Consider the following 15882-nt stretch of genomic DNA (forward strand, 5'->3'; position numbering starts at 1 on the left):
GGGAAAAAAGCAACCACAACGTTAATTTTAGGCTTGTTTTATTCTGTGTGGTTTTTTTACATGGCAGGTAGTTTTTACTATATCCTGACAAGGTCAAACAATGGGATGCACTACAGGCTTGAAGTGATCAGATTAAGTTAAATGCAAGCTTGTTTCTCCTGCTTTTGTTTTACTGAATTTGAAGCAGCTACACAGGACCTTTTAGGAGAAAAGTCTTTGTACATAAACATTCTATTCCAACCGTTATGCACGATCCATACAAAAATAGAAAATGAATGCCTTCAACACCCATGGGTATCAGATCCCACTCTTCCCTGCACTGTTTCCAGAGAACCTGCAGAACATCAGAAACTGCAAAGGGAGCACCAGAGCACCAGCGCAGAGAGGTGGGATGGAAAACGTAGTCCCACAATTCATTTTCTCAGGTTTGAGCACATTTTTGAAGCTGCGAGGAGGGATGCAAGCCTCCTCTAAACTGTCTTTGATCTCGTTGTAGTGGGAGCTGTGCTTCTGTAGAGGGCAGGCTTCTGAGAGCATTGGTTCACTGTTGCATCACCAGCAGTTACAGCCATCATAGATTAGATCATCCCCATCTTTTTGATGTGTTTCCTGGTTTGTGTGTATAAGTGTGTGTCTGAGCATCCCGCATCCTGCTCGTGTGTGGCGTCTGTCTTGGCGTGAGAAGTTTTCCTTGTGCATGGTGGGGTTTAAAGTGGCCGAGGCCCCGTGAAGGGCAACTCATCAGTCACTGATCAGAGCACAAATGGGCAGTGGTCACAGCCTGTGAAATGAATAGATGTGCAGCAGGAGTATAAATGAGTTTCTGATTCATTTCCTCTGTCAGATGAGAGCAGAGTGAATGCTGAGACCTTGCTCGAAGAGAGGGGAGGGTGAAGTCAAACTGGCTGGATGGACGCTGAAGGTCTCTCAGGCTGCACGTGCCTCTCTCCAACTCTTCTTAGTTTTCAAAATCCATGTCCCTGCAAGATCAGAATACAGCAGAGCAAATAAATGTGAGCGGAGCACAAAGAAACACTCAGAGATGCTCTCTCTGCAGTGCAGCCAACACTGCTCCAGAGCTCCTCATCCTCTCAGCCCTTAAAAGTAGCAACAGAGAGACTGACTATAAAGGGGATGTGATGCAGCTACTCTCCATGTTATCTCTCATTATCCTGCACGTTATAAACAAAACAACCATAAAAATTCTCTGACAGGAACTTGAGAAGCATGATGAGCAGATTTGCACTTCTCTGTGTTACATAACAGGCCTCTCCCTCTCACAGTCTTTTTTCACATCTCTCATTTTCCTTCTTGGACATGGAGCTGTATGCTCTATAAGTGGCTCACTCATAAGCTGGAAAGTGAACTGTCGGTTCTTGATGCAGTTAATGTATAAAGTGAGCTCTGCTTGGTCTTATTCCCTATGGAAAAGAGTGTTGTTATTAAAAAGAAGGAGGTTTGCCAGCCTGCAGGTAAACCTTATATGAAATATGAGAGAGCTTGATGCATTCCTTCCTCCTCAAATTAACTTAGCACCCAGCCCCCTTTTAGTATTGTAATTCTATGATGATGATAAAAGCCACAGCGCTGGCATCAACGCAGCAACAATGCCACCTAACATCATTCTCTTCTTTTTCTTTTTTTTTTTGCCTACAGCTCCTGGGGCTGTTTCAGCATTAGAAATTATTGATGTCTTTACTGCCTAGATGAAAGTCTTTGACAAAATCTGTGGGTTGTTATTTTTCCACTGAATCTATCATAAGAGGGAGAATTGTGACTCTTTGAGATACAAATACACCCTTCGTCCATTTTTGAATCAATTCTTTCTGTACTATTTGCACTATTATACATGAGGTTTTCTACATCGGTTGCATTGACTCACAGTATCTTAAAGGTTAAATGCTGTGATTGCAAAGGGGAGAAGGCTTGCAAGAAAAATAACCTACAGTGTTTGTAGGTTGTTTTTCATTTAGGTTTTTGTTAATAATGTTACCCAGTAAAAGTAAAACAGTCTGAGAAGGAAAGAAAAACATAGATTGAGCTGATGAACATTTTCAGACTGATACATTCAGCCTTTGACTGACTCTGTTTCTTTTTCCTTTTTTTTAAACAAGTTACATGTCAGAACTGAGGAGACTAACTTGCAACTATGTCCAGCACCTACAGAGGAAGAGCAATTACATGCAACACATTTAATTTGGGATCAAAGTCAACTACCCACTCATCTCCATAGATTTTCCAGTTGCTTCTTTCCTGTTTGTTGAATAGAAAAGTGTCAGTGATCTCCTAAAACAGCTCGACATTGTTGTCTGCAGTAATCATGATGAAATGTCGCTCAAATATGTGTTTGACCATAATTTAGAAGATAATTTAAGAGATTTATTAATGGTTAAGGAAATGGTTAAGGAAAAAAAAAAGAAAGACAAATTATCATCAATTATCTATGTGTAGCCCACCAGATTTCCCATCGAGATACAGTGGTGTGCAAAGGTTTGGGCACCTCTGTTGTTTTGTTACTGATAATAGTTAAATCAGTAGAAGAAGAACTAATAATCTTTAAATTATTCTTAAATGAGATTAAGGCATTATTTTGGTTTTGTACAATTTTTAGGTGGAAAAAAATTCTCTCATTTTGGCCACCAGACGTGAGCTCTCAGCTAAGTTCTAACCAAGTTCTCTAACCTTAATTGGCTGTTTAGGCCTCTGGCATGTTCACAATAAATGTCATAAAATGGCTGGTTACGCAAAAATAAAGCTTTATAAACATTCAGCTGCCATGAGTTCATCTAAGCAGATGTCTAGAAATCAAAAGCACCGCAAGCCAGGAAACTGGTGTTTCAATGTCAGCTCAAATTTACAATGCATGTCAAGTTCAGTCTGGAACATAAAAACGTTTGGAGAGAAATGCTCATAGGATCCCCAGAAAGGCAAATCAAAATCCCAGTTTGACTTCGAAAGGCACTTGAAAGCACTGCGGAGTGTTGGTGCACTTTTCTACTGCCCAGCCACACCTACAAAAAAAAAAACATGGCCTTAAAGAAAGAGCCATCAGAAGAAAACCCTTCCTGCATCTTCACCACAAAATTCAGAATCAGAGGTTTGTAAATGAACATCTAAACAAACCAGCGCTCATGCATTTTTTAATAAAGTCAAGCAGAGTGATTTTTGACAGAGATATGTTTGGCGAAAACAAAAGGGCGATGGGAGAAGTCAATAGCAGAGTAATGACCTTAAACCCAACTAAAATCAAAACAGACCACCTCAACCTAAACGTTTTGCTCACAGTCCCCCAAATATAACAAAACTTTGTAGATATATCTCAAAAAAGCAATGCAGGACATCACTGAACCTTTTCTACAGAAAAAAAGAACAAATACAGATTAACTTGCTGGTTAAAAAAGTTGTTACAGTGTACGAACCAAACTTTTGCCTCAGGGCCTTTTTTTAGTTTTTTATTACTTTTAAACAATCGTTTTGCTTAAAATATAAAAGAGAAGCTTAATTTCCTACTTGAGGTTTTGCTAATCCGGTCAAATTTACTCATTTTGCTATTCAAAGTAACATACATTTTGATCAAGGGTTCATGCCACTGTCTATATAAATGTATCAACATAATTAAAAGTGAGATGTTTACCTGGGCTTCTCCATGGTGTCTTTGGCCAGGTAGATGTACCAATAAACTAGGTTGAAGAGGGCGAAGGTCAGGGGGAAGAGAACACGGGCGTACATGTCAATGCGGCTGGTCCCGGCCAGCTTTGGAATTTGAGGAAAAGCTGAACCCTGCTGGAGGAAAATCTGCGTGGGCGGGTTGTCACCTGGCTCACTGCAGCTCACTGAGTGGTTTCTCCTTTTCAGGCCTTCCCTAGGGTTGCTGTCCGTCTGGTGGGAAGCCGGGGGAGGGATCATTTGGAGGAAAATCAGTAAGAGATGGGGTTAGATAAAAAGAAAAGTAAAAATAAAAAAAAGTCAGATACTCCACAAAGTGTATGTCATATATGTTCAGTTACGGTAATGGTGTTCCAACCACTCTATAAAGTGCAGCAGGTAGTTTTCTGGGAGCACATAGGATGGTTAAGAGATAATGTAGGGAGCAATGCTGGAGTTGTTCTCTGTTCTCACACTGAAGCTATTTTTAAAACATCTAACCATGAGCTCTACACGTGAGACAGATCCCGGGAGGACACTGTGGTGGCTTATTGTATTAGCATAAAGCCTATAGCTTGAGACAAGAGCACTACAACAGAACATATTACTATTTAATGTGTGGTGTGCCCTTAATGTGAGGAATGAAGGAGGCAGGGTGTCTACTTGGAAATGCATTTTTTTTAAAAACACCAATGTGTTGCATGATTTCTTTAGTCTGCAGATAACAGAAGAGTGTTTCTCTTGTTCCAATGTGCCACCCGGCATGACCTGTATTTCAGATAAATAGGGGTATCCCTTTAATTATTATATGCATTTCAAGAGAGCATCTCAGATTTTGCATTGCTCCCTTCATATATTGTCAGAATGATAACAGACAGGTTAAAAAATCAGTGCCACAGACTCAGAGATATTTTACACATTCCTCCCCCTTATCAGCCTTTTGACTATATTATTATTATATATTAGGGAAGCTCAGCCTCTACATCTCAGTCAAAGATGTGGGTGTGTTATGCTATTTGAAGCTGATCTTCTTGCCATCCGCCAGTGGTAGTGTACAAAGCAGAACTCTGCAGAGTCCTGACTCACCAAAATCAGTTTATCAATAAAATATGTTCAAAACATTAATCAACAGAATCATCCAGCGTTTGACCTGAGTTCTGATCATGGAGTCAAACTCAGTGGACTTAAACACAGATGAATGCTGTCGGTACGTCATGACTCTCGTTCTGCAAGCCTTAAGTGCTGGCAATTTGACAAAATCACCATACTTAAATTAGAAATGTTGATATTTTACATGTGATGGGTAGCAGAGAGGAAAACTGGTTGTGTCAAACCATTCATGGGATGACATTGCTGAGAAAGTTTCTATATAAAAGTCCAGTGAGAAAGATGTAGAATAACCTCATCTCACCTTTTGCTTCCAAGAATGTCGGAAATATTATGCTGGCAGTGACAAGGTCAAAAGGCCTGCTCTAAAGTCAGTGTTTTGTTTGTCTGCTCTGGGATACTGTAGGGTCATAGTGGTGCAATGTGGTGAACAGCTAGGAGGAGGCTCCACCCCATCTAAATAGCTCCCTCTGAGGAAACAGTGAGAACACTGAAAACAGAAAGACCAGTGTTTTCACACAGTTCTAATGAAAACTGTGGTAGTTGTGGTTACCCCATGTCAGTCCTGCCAATGATGAAAGTCAAGTGTGATATTCCACCACCAATAATTGACTGACCTTATATTATTTACTATTTTATCAACTTAAAATGGGAAACACTGCTGCACGTTGTGATTCTTTGCATATCTTTCCCCAAAGACATTAAATAATAATTTATCAGGCTCTCTGGTACCACAAAAGACTTCTCTTTTCTACAATTTCTTTATGTATGCAGTAGACCGTTAACACGTTCTTACCTTTAAAAATCTGGGGGGTTTCCCTTTAAAAAATGTAATGCATTACTTTTTCAATTTTCGGTCAAATGTATTTGAATAATATATGAATTGAGACACAAATGAAAATGCAAATTTGTGTGTTTTCAGATGTAACCAGAAGAAGTATCTTTACTTAATTCTGGATCTACAAAAATCCACAATTAATTAGCACAGAGTGATGTTCAGAGATCAGCTGCACTGACGTCTCAGTGATAACAGTGACATTTTTTACGATTCTTTACTGTTACCAATAATTCAACTGCTCACCGAAATTGTATCGTCATCTTCAGTAACGGTGGCCAACGCCTCCAGTTTGTCTTGTCTGGCCTTTTGCTTCTTCAGACGGTTGGCGTCCAAGGTGGCAAAGTAGTTCACTGCTGCAAATTCAATGAGAGCCGAAGCAACAAAGGCAAAACACACAGCAATGAACCAATCCATGGCTGTGGCATAGGCGACTTTGGGCAAAGACTGCCGGGCGCTGATGCTCAAGGTGGTCATGGTGAGCACTGTGGTGATGCCTGAAGGACAGTCAAATATTTGTCAGTCACACGTATATAAGTATTATAATGTTACATGGATTAACATGCATATTTATATAATGATGCTGGGAATAGTGGCATACCAGCAACTGTGCGCGCAGGAACAGACTCTTTGTTGATCCAAAATGAGACTTGTGACAGTACAACAACCATTATAAGTGGAATATAGGTCTGTATTAGGTAGTAGCCAAGCTTCCTCTGGAGAAGGAAATGGACCACCTGCACAGAGTAGTGACCTACAAGATAAACAGCACATGTGAAGAAAGCTACCCCTACGGGCGGAGTAGGGTAACATAGACTGGATGCACTCGTCTGCCCTTGGAATAAAGTAGCTGCTAACAAAAAACCTATAGACATACCAATGCTGTCAGAAGTGGAGTGGCCTAATAACTGTAAGGTAACATGAGGGAGTCTAGAAGAGAGGAGGGAGAATAGCAGGGAAAAAAGGAGGAGAGAGGGAATAGGAAGCAAAGTAGGGATTTGAAATTGAGATCAAATCAAGAAAAGGAAAGAGGGAAGGAGTAGGACAGCAGGACAGCATGCAGTGCCACAGTGTATGATACTAGCCTGCTCTGTCTAAACACATTGATGCAGACAGGCTCCGACTGAAAACGTGCCGAATCATACGCGTGCACACACATAAATTAAGAGTTTATTTCTTATGCTATGTGTTTCTTAAATGTGTGTCATCACTATGTTTTGGAGCCTGTCTCATATTGTTCCAGGAATGTGCTGGATTCACAGCAGGATGGCACTTCTCAACTCAGACCCTCCTCCTCTCTGTCTGTGCATGTTCTGTAAATCCTGTAGTTCTTTGTTAAGGCACACTGGACACACAAGGCCTGTCCACCACAGCACCTTCGATGCCAGTTCAAATAAGCATTTGCTTGAGTTCAAAATATCGTTCATCAATCAAAGATTAATCAACGTGTGAGAATGTTTTTCATGAACGTTCTCTTTTGACTACCGAATTGTTATAATTTCATCCTTAAAAGATAAGTAATGTAAAAGCTGATAGAGAGCATTACCTGTGTTTAACCTGAATATTTTACTGGACAAATTTTGTCCCACTAGGTCATACTGCAGAAGACTCATTGACTCTTTGGGACAGTCAACGGAAGCTGTTAGCCCCTTCCTCCAGGTGAATATAATTTCACTGCTGGTGTATGCATCTAGAAAGACAATGCATTCAAGGAAAGGTTGAAACAGCAGAACGTTTGGTCATGGTAATCACTACATCATGATGTCAATATTTGTTTTTGTTTCTTTTGAACAACTGAGCAATACTTACAGCTTCCAAATCTTAGAGGACAAGCATGGCCATCCATGGGGAAATCCATCAGATTCATTGGACATTCGGCACTGATCGTCAGTCTAAAAGGAAGAAAAAACACAGAAATCAGTCCCAGAAACCTGTTTCAGTAAACCTGATCTCTACAAATCTTATCAACAAAATATCACCCCCCATCACCTCATGGTGTAGAGGACAGTCCCGTTCTGCATAATACGGAAGAGCTTGTTGGGTGTAGTCATGTTATGAGAAATAGACTTCCTTGAGTTTCTAAAAAAAGTGTCTGGCGTCCAGATCTTTTCCACCATTCGATTGTTCAGGCGCAGGATTTCAATGGGCCCCTCAAATTTGAGCCGCTCATCGACCCACATCTGACGGAAGAACATGTCCATGGTGTACTCCTGATGCATGAACACAAAATATTGGATGCAAAATTGATATACTATGAACTTGCAATCCCAAATGTGCATGTGTAATACTCAAAAGACATTTCAATGTGCAGTGAAAGGTGAGGAGAGATAATGAGCTAAGATGAATGCCATTCGTTGCATATAATCATGAATCAATCCATTCAGCCATTTCCAGCGTCTGACATGTCGTCATATTGATTTAGAGGCCATCAATAATGGAGTTATGGGGATGGTCAGAAGGATTAAAGCTCATTATATATTCTCATGGCAGACTACCCAGAAGGCTGATCACTGAAACACTGTCATCTTTCACAGTCAGCACATACAGCTCTTATGGAAGGGATATCTTACCATCTTAACATCTGAAACTGGTCCAAAGCTGGTGACAAATATATCCGTTTTCACCTCTGTAATACCACCTGCAATAGTAGAAAAGAATTCTAACATGTAGTATTTCTCAAATACATAAGACTTTAGGGAGCAAAGCATTCATAAATTTTAGTTGAAGTAAATATTTGTAGCAGGTTGAATTACCTCCAGAACCTGGTCGCAGTCGGTTGTCATAACCATCCAAAAGTCTATCCAAGATTCGAGTAATGTTGTCTGAGTAAACCTTTTCACTTCCCCATACGTTACCTAGACTGCAAAGAGAGGACAATTAAACTACCAGACTGATTGTATACTTAAATGTGTTTAGGGGTACAGAGCAAAGACTTACCCAATCCAGGCGATAAAAACAACGAAAGTTAAGGCGACAGCCATCCTTGACAGCAGTTGTTTTCAAAGTCTTTATCACCTTGTCAGTAATTCATACATAAATAGCAAGTGAAACGTAAAGAACAAAAAGAGTAAGTTTCCTTTTTATGTACGCTACAGTGACTGCTTAAGGACACAGAGGCACTAAGACAGGGACAGTAATCTAATTAACAGATTAGTAAATCCACTCCATTTTTAGACAAACAGTTGGTTTCTGTTGTGGTTATATTAAGCTACTTAAATGAATAAAAAAAACGTCAAATTTTGTCAACGCATCTTATCACAGAAACTGTAAAAAGTCACTGACACAATCGTCTGTTTTGTGCACTGTAAAAGAAGGTTTACTTGGTGCAATTCGTGTTATCAGACACGAGATGGCGCTGCAGCCACAATGCTGTTTGTAACCGGAAATGAAACAAACAGAGAATGAAAGAAGAAGTTTGGAGAGGGTTGGGGGGGGAAATATCACGGTGAGGGATATTAGAACCATTAAACACTGAAACACTCTTTTAAACATTATTATCATTATTCCCTTTACCTTATCGGCACTTAAAAACAGTCGTTGGCATTAGTTACATTTTTTTTTATTGTCGGCGTAACTTCTCTGCTGCAAAGAGGTTAGTTGACTTTAGCCGACCTGTCAGCCGGTGGGAAACTGCACTATGTCGGTACATTTCGAGGAGAGGAGCGGCGTCGTTCCCTGCAAGACGCCGTGGGGCTCCTGGTCCCAGACCATGGAGGAGGTCTTTATTGAAGTAAATGTGCCTCATGGGACGTCTGCGAAAGAGGTCAAGTGCCATTTAGGAACCAGAGACATCGAGCTACATGTCAAAGGGAAGGAAATATTCAAGGTAAGCCTTTTCACTCCACTACTTGGTGTTGGTGCTGGAGCCGGAGCCTGTCCTCACCAGGATCATTTAAATCAAACTGAAACAAAATGCGGGATCCAGTCAGTTCTCCTCTCAAAACGATCTACAAACAGTCCAATTCCAGCTGGCATTCTGCAACAGGTTGTGTACAACCCAGACAGGTTTCAGTTAAAAGTGTGAAAAAGGAGTGAAAAGCCAATAAATTGTCATTTATAATGTCACCTGTTGGAAGTGTTGCATACAAACTAAAACGATAAAAAATGATTGATAACAAGAAACTTTATTAGTGAGGAAACCAGCAGGAGGGAGGAGAAGTAGTGGCTCACAGTGTGCTTGGTTATGAGGCCAGGAAACATGGGACCAATCTACTTCTGTGTGCACAGCCCCAGAGGAGAGCGTGCCGTGCCGCTGCTGACTGTGATCATAACTCCGTGTTCTTGCATGCACGTGTGATGGGAACTATTCTTCTCGCCTAAAATAAAAAGTTTCAGTGGTCACAGAAGTCTTCTAACTCGTATCCTGTGAGTAAATAAAAACCCAGTTCAGAGTGGAATCATTGCATCTGTGAGTAAAGGCTAAGTCCTCAGCCGCTTGGGTTTCATTTAAGTTCTGTACCAGGCAAGTAATAACTCCTGTACTGCTTCGAAGGCGAAAGTGACAGACTGAATGGTCTGGTTAAAATAAATGCTTCCTTTAAGTTTTAATATAAATGATGATCAGAGTAGGACCTCAGCCCACCTCACAGCAGTCCCTCTTATATTGTACTGAAACCATGATGTCATAACAAATTTGACTGCAACATTTACACACAAGTCCACTAACTTTTCTTTTTACTTCCTGCCAGGGAAAGTTGTTTGACACAACTGTGTCCGACGAGTCTACGTGGACGCTGGGTAAGTCGGACGCCACTAAGAAACCACTTCGAACCTCTTCATTAATCGTATCGACTTAAACTCCCAAAAAAGAAACTCATATAACCTCCCCTTTTTCTTTCTTTTCGCCCTCAGAGGATAAATGTCTTATCAGGATCATTTTGATGAAGACCAACAGAGAAGCAGGAAACTGCTGGTCCTCACTGTTGGAGGGGGAGTACTGTGCCAACGCTTGGGTCCAGGACCAGATGCAGAGAAAGCTCACTCTGGAGAGGTTCCAGCGAGAGGTCAGTTTGAGTCTGCCACCTCAGACCCGTCCTGCTCATTGCCGAGACGCTATTATAGGTTGTAGCTGTAGATCTGATATATTTCCACCAAACATGGCTACATCAATACAATTTTGTGAGAGGTGTTGATTTCATATAAGTATGTAACAAATGCTGTAATTCAGTCCTTGGGCAAGATCTTTCTTTATTTGATGTTTTGTTCACTAAAGGTTGAACAAACTATCATCAGAATCTAGTAAAGTATGTGAGTCTTTAAGGAACAGTCTTGTCTAGCGCTTGATTTAATTTCTCTGTTTTGTTTTTGTAAAGAACCCTGGATTCGACTTCAGTGGTGCGGAGATATCTGGGAATTTTGCTGGCGGTGGTCCAGATTTCTCCAGCTTACAGAAGTGACCGTTGCCATGACGTCAGATCCTGGTGCATGCTGGAAGTAATAATTCAATCTCCTGTGGCATGCAAAGGAGCAGTGGATTAATCAGGGCTTTTGTTCCGAGACGGGATGTTGATTTGTTGTTTTAAAAAAAAAAAAAAAGTATTTGCCATAAGACTTTTAACAAGACTCTTTCACTGCCAGTCTGTTCTCTGGAGGATTGTCTCGGCCACGAAGGACTTGTTCTCTTCAAGCCTGGTTTGGCAAGTTACAAGGCTCATTATCACACATGAAGAAGGTTGGAAACTGCTCCTGCTTGGAAGAAGCCCACCAGATCTTTTATAAATGGCCATGCACACAACTTTGGCTTTTCAATAAAGTTTTATTGAAAGGTACTAGTACATAGATTTACCAGACGGTGTATTCCATTGACCAATTTTTTAAGCTTGACAACACATTTTATTTTGTTGCTAACAAAACATACTACAGGGAAACAGGCAAAGAAAATGCAAAACAAATTCTAACCCACTTTTCCACTGCAACGGCCACTTTCAAGTGTTCTCTGCATATCAACTGAAATCCATTCAATCTTTCGGTGGCTCTGTGTGTCTGCAGAGTAAATCGGTGAAAAACAACTAATCTGTAACTGCTGATACTTCAGCTCAAACCGTGCGGTTACCCACACGTGACATGATCGTCACTGGCCGAAACCAGACGTCACCACTTTTCAAAAGGGAAAAAAAAAAGTCATCACCTTGGGTAGGAGTGTGCATTCAGGACAGTTTAGCAACCTAGGGTGGGAGTTAAGGATCTTGGGCCCGATTTCTTGGTTCCGTTTTTTGCTGTTCACAAAATCCTTCTCCCTCCTCTTCCACATGGTGGACTGAGGACCTAGGTGGTTTATACTTATTAGCTTAAAACCAGCAACCCATACCAGGAAACACCAAAAATCTTGGTACCGATTTAAATAAGAACATACTGTACACCTGTGCAAGCAACTCAACCAGGAGCAGTAAAACTTAGCAGTGCGGCAGTGGAGCCTGTCTGATGAAGCATTACTCCTTCTCATTGGGACAGAACTGATTTACAGTGTGCTTGATGAAACAAAACAAATTATTAGCTTTTCCTTAAAGAAATCCATCATCGATGATGAAGCTCTGTAAGGAAAATGAGCGGAGCTGTACATGGGTGATCATACTGCTAGAAAATAACAAAGTTAAATCCAGTCAAACATGATGTAACACTGGGGACATTAGTAGTCGGTCCCATGGCATGTAAGGTCACCCATCCATCAGCCCCGGCTTTAACAAGCTGACTCGGGTATGGTGGGAAGGTGGGCAAACTTGTAGTAGCTGTGCTTCAGCTGACGTGCAGTTCTACCCGAGATGATCCAGCGCAGTCTCTGGCCGTTAGGCCTGGAGCACTTGGTGGTGGCATATTCAGCCAGGCATTTCCCAACCACCTCCCTCACACTCACCAGGTCCCCCTCTTTAACCTGCAGAGCGCAGAAAAGATGACACATGTGGCAACAAGCAGACATGAGTGATTTCATACGTAACGTCTAATGAATTCTTGTGTACAGCGCATATTTCAAAGTGGGACTTACATTCAGCAGCTGCTGCAGACTTTTGAGGGCCTCAGATATTTTGTCGATGTGCTCTGGGTCATGTTGATCCTGGGCCTCAAAACTCACCAGAGCTATGGCAAGCAGAGATGGCTGCAGAAACGGAAGAAAGCAGGGGTTCTTGTCAACCACAGCATGCACCAAATGAGCTTGTCTAAGAAAAGTGGCTACATGTGAGAACACCAGCGTCTGCAGCATTTGCCCCCCAACTTCTCTCAGAGCTTATGAAGACCAGGGAGGGAATACAACTGCAAACTTTCCGTAGTGTTTACAGCAACCGAATGTCTGGCCTGGTAAGAGTCGCTGCTTCATATTCTATTAGCGACCTCAAACTTGTTTCTTCTCACTTGCTATTGTGGTTACATCCAAATATCTAATTGTTTAATGAGGTCACACACCCTCTACACACTTATTTCAGACAGCGTTCATCTATTCCCAGAGGTGAGAATGCATCTCTAGTGAAGAGTTTCCTGCTGCCGAGAGTCTGTGTGAAAGGAAACTGGACAAAGTTTCGGCACATTCGGCTTCGGGATGTTTCTCGGTGCAACCCATCACAACATGATCAAAATCAACTTTACCCGCATGGGGAAAACTTACTCCACTTCTATGGAATACTCACATATAAAGACACGCTTTTTTAAAAAGTCATTTAAGCACGACAGAAATGTGAGAAATTGTAGAGAAAATTTAAACTGATCCCCCCTCCCTTCCTCCCAAATGTCAAGTATTTATATGTAAACTTCAATGAGTAGGTTAGGTTCACGGTTGTCACGGTAACCGACTCAAAAACAGTCAAAAGCAGTTAAAAACACAGTTGACGCAAAACCTGCTCTCTGGAACAGACACTGGGACTCAACTGAAAGTGATGATTATGTAACATGAAAGTAGATTTTTATAAAAAAAATTAAACTGTTGTAAAAGTGGAACTACTGGATGTCGCAGAGATTAGGAATTTAGTTTGACAAGGACAAATTCAGATAAGAAAATGAGCCTACCTTTATTTTGGAGAAGACAAATGAGCAGTGACAGGCTTTAAGCTGCGCCTCCAGTCTCTCAATGCTCAGTATCTTCCTGCTGGAGAAAGAAAAAGATTTTAATAGCAACACTTTGGCTATATTTATGAGATCAAGGTTAGCCTCGGATAACTCAAGTCAAAATGGGACCCCCCCCCCCCCAAAATGGACATAACCCCATACAAAAGTACAACAACCAGTGAATGTAAAGAACGATTTTCTAACACTGCTACATGTCATACACAAAAATTATGACTTCAAATACACACGGTCCCCATTGGTCCAAAAATATTTTAGCTTGTTATTCTTTTTTCTTCTTCAGTCAAATATGAGCGTCACGGTGCAGCTCTGCAGCGTCTTGTAATCATTCTTACCTCTCAGTGTCAAGTTGCTCCTGTATGTGGCTGTGAAACAGGCGGAGGAAGTGGAGAGCTGTGGGGGCCTTCACCTTCCAGTAGAGCTTCTCCATGATGATCCTCTCCATCCTTATCATGTCAGACACGGTGAAGCAATTCTGACTAATGCGGATCAGGTCACTGGCCAGGGGCACATTCTTCTCCTCCTCTGAGGACTTCACAGCCATATAGAAGCAGCACAAGCCAACACAGGACAGATGTTTGGGCTGAATCTGTAGGAGAAATGAAAGGGAAGTTATGAGTATAGAATAAGTTTAGAACTTTTTGGGGTAGTCATAAAGAATCGCACCAGTGTATTAACGAACCTTCATTACAGAGAGGAATCGATCCAGCAGGCTGATGGCCAGTGAGAAAGTCTCGGAGCTGAAACCAAAGAACCTGGAGAGAGAAAGCAGGTCCTTCACCTCCAGCTCTCTCATTTTGGTGGTCATCCTGAGGCCATTGTCCTGGGCAGACTCAATGAGCCTTAAGCCGCTAAGCTTTGGTTGGTATCGGCCCTCCTGATCCATCAGGGCTTTCAGCTGAACCGCAAAGGGCTGTGCTCCAGGTCCCGTCACTGTGTCAATCATCTGAGCAGATTGGAAAAAAGATCTGAATGAATGATGATGACTACATCGCTGAAAACACAACATTTTGACCCATCTAAGTCTGTCTTCAAGAATGAATATAATAATTTCTAGCCATAGGCATATCTACATACAAAGATAAACTTATCACCATAAATCCCCAACCTACTCACAACTGAACAGGCATCACACAGGCTGATAAAGATGAGATGAGGGAGACGTTTTACTTTGCATCAGCGGTCAAGTGACGGCTACTTTCTTTCAAAACACTTGAGCGAGGAAATTAAATGCTATTTGATCAATCTAGAATACAACCGAATGTACTTTAGATGTGAACAGAACAGGATTAAAGACGTGTACAGATCAGAAGAGTCCTAAATCAGAGTGCTTCCATATTTCTGTTCCACGGTTATCTACTAACAAGTCTTCCCATATTGGATGTCAATGAACATTACTTAACCTGACAGGAGTTGATAAAATATACCGGTGACACACATCATTTCTATTTATGTTTTAAACGTTGTATTGTGCCTCGATTCTCGAAATTTAATAATTTACATAATTTCCATCGTTTTAATCTCATTTTGCTAGTTTGGACAGCGCCTTCAGCCCCGGGCCTTGTTGGGGCATGTCCTGCGCCATGTCGGGACATGTCCCTACCATACACAACAACGAGGGCTAAAGCTGAGTCTCATGACAACACACTTAAGCGAGGCAACACAGTTAGAGAAAAAACAAACTGTAGCTTACACCGTTACATACTGTACTGTGAGCCTGTTTGTAATTGAAACTATACATTTCATGGAGGTTAACAGAAAATCCCGACCTAATCGAGTGTTAGCCATAGCCGCTAATGCTAACTTAACATTAATTTGAAAGTTTGGTGACATTATCTACTGTTCTGTTGACTGACAGTCACACAATAAAATGCTTAGCATGTAAAATCTCAACATACCTTTAATCAATCGTGTTTCTTTAATGTTGTAAAGAGAGAAGCTTACTTACCTCGAATAGTTGCGTGATTAAATTTTACAAAAGTTGTAGAAAAAAATCTTCGCTTTTAACAAGCGAATGATAAGAGGTATTTAAAAACAAAAAGTGTAAGTATGAACTTTCTCAGATGAAAGTTTTAAGCATAGGATTATTTCTGCCTATGCACACCCCCTACCCTTGAAGGCGACGGGGAAAAGGACAGTAAAGGTAAATAAAAAGGCATAAAACGGAGCCCATGTCCTACCACACTGGGCTATCATTGGTCAGCAACCAATGACGGTTCTACTTCTACATTTTCATTGGATGTATT

At 41.2% G+C, this 15882-nt stretch overlaps 3 protein-coding genes across 5 annotated transcripts; 1 reads left to right on the plus strand and 2 right to left on the minus strand.

Annotated features, from left to right (window-relative positions):
- Positions 1 to 68: 68 nt before the first annotated feature.
- Positions 69 to 8568, minus strand: gabra6a (gamma-aminobutyric acid type A receptor subunit alpha6a). Its single transcript, XM_072395295.1, has 10 exons — positions 8525 to 8568; positions 8341 to 8447; positions 8158 to 8225; positions 7577 to 7797; positions 7397 to 7479; positions 7134 to 7277; positions 6189 to 6341; positions 5834 to 6084; positions 3635 to 3879; positions 69 to 980 (listed from the first exon to the last, which is right to left on the minus strand). The coding sequence occupies exons 1-10, from the start codon at positions 8566 to 8568 to the stop codon at positions 959 to 961; spliced, it is 1338 nt and encodes a 445-aa protein (XP_072251396.1). The 3' UTR covers positions 69 to 958.
- A 433-nt stretch (positions 8569 to 9001) lies between these two features.
- On the plus strand, positions 9002 to 11687 carry nudcd2 (NudC domain containing 2). Of its 2 annotated transcripts, none has more exons than XM_072395888.1 (4): positions 9002 to 9413; positions 10276 to 10324; positions 10439 to 10648; positions 10900 to 11687. In XM_072395888.1, exons 1-4 carry the CDS (start codon positions 9225 to 9227, stop codon positions 11022 to 11024), a joined length of 573 nt encoding a protein of 190 aa, XP_072251989.1. In that variant the 5' UTR covers positions 9002 to 9224; the 3' UTR covers positions 11025 to 11687. The 2 variants fall into 2 exon arrangements, with proteins under 2 accessions (XP_072251989.1, XP_072251990.1); XM_072395889.1 differs by having other exon boundaries at positions 10439 to 10590.
- Positions 11323 to 15780, minus strand: ccng1 (cyclin G1). 2 transcript variants are annotated; one of them, XM_072395887.1, is made up of 6 exons: positions 15585 to 15780; positions 14319 to 14582; positions 13972 to 14225; positions 13580 to 13655; positions 12567 to 12677; positions 11323 to 12455 (listed from the first exon to the last, which is right to left on the minus strand). In XM_072395887.1, the coding sequence occupies exons 2-6, from the start codon at positions 14580 to 14582 to the stop codon at positions 12264 to 12266; spliced, it is 897 nt and encodes a 298-aa protein (XP_072251988.1). In that variant the 5' UTR covers positions 15585 to 15780; the 3' UTR covers positions 11323 to 12263. The 2 variants fall into 2 exon arrangements, with proteins under 2 accessions (XP_072251988.1, XP_072251987.1); XM_072395886.1 differs by having other exon boundaries at positions 13580 to 13658; positions 15585 to 15779.
- Positions 15781 to 15882: the final 102 nt, after the last annotated feature.

This window comes from Leuresthes tenuis, unplaced genomic scaffold, assembly GCF_036924035.1.
Source record: "Leuresthes tenuis unplaced genomic scaffold, fLeuTen1.0.hap1 SCAF_11, whole genome shotgun sequence".
NCBI classification, from domain to species: Eukaryota; Metazoa; Chordata; class Actinopteri; order Atheriniformes; family Atherinopsidae; genus Leuresthes; species Leuresthes tenuis.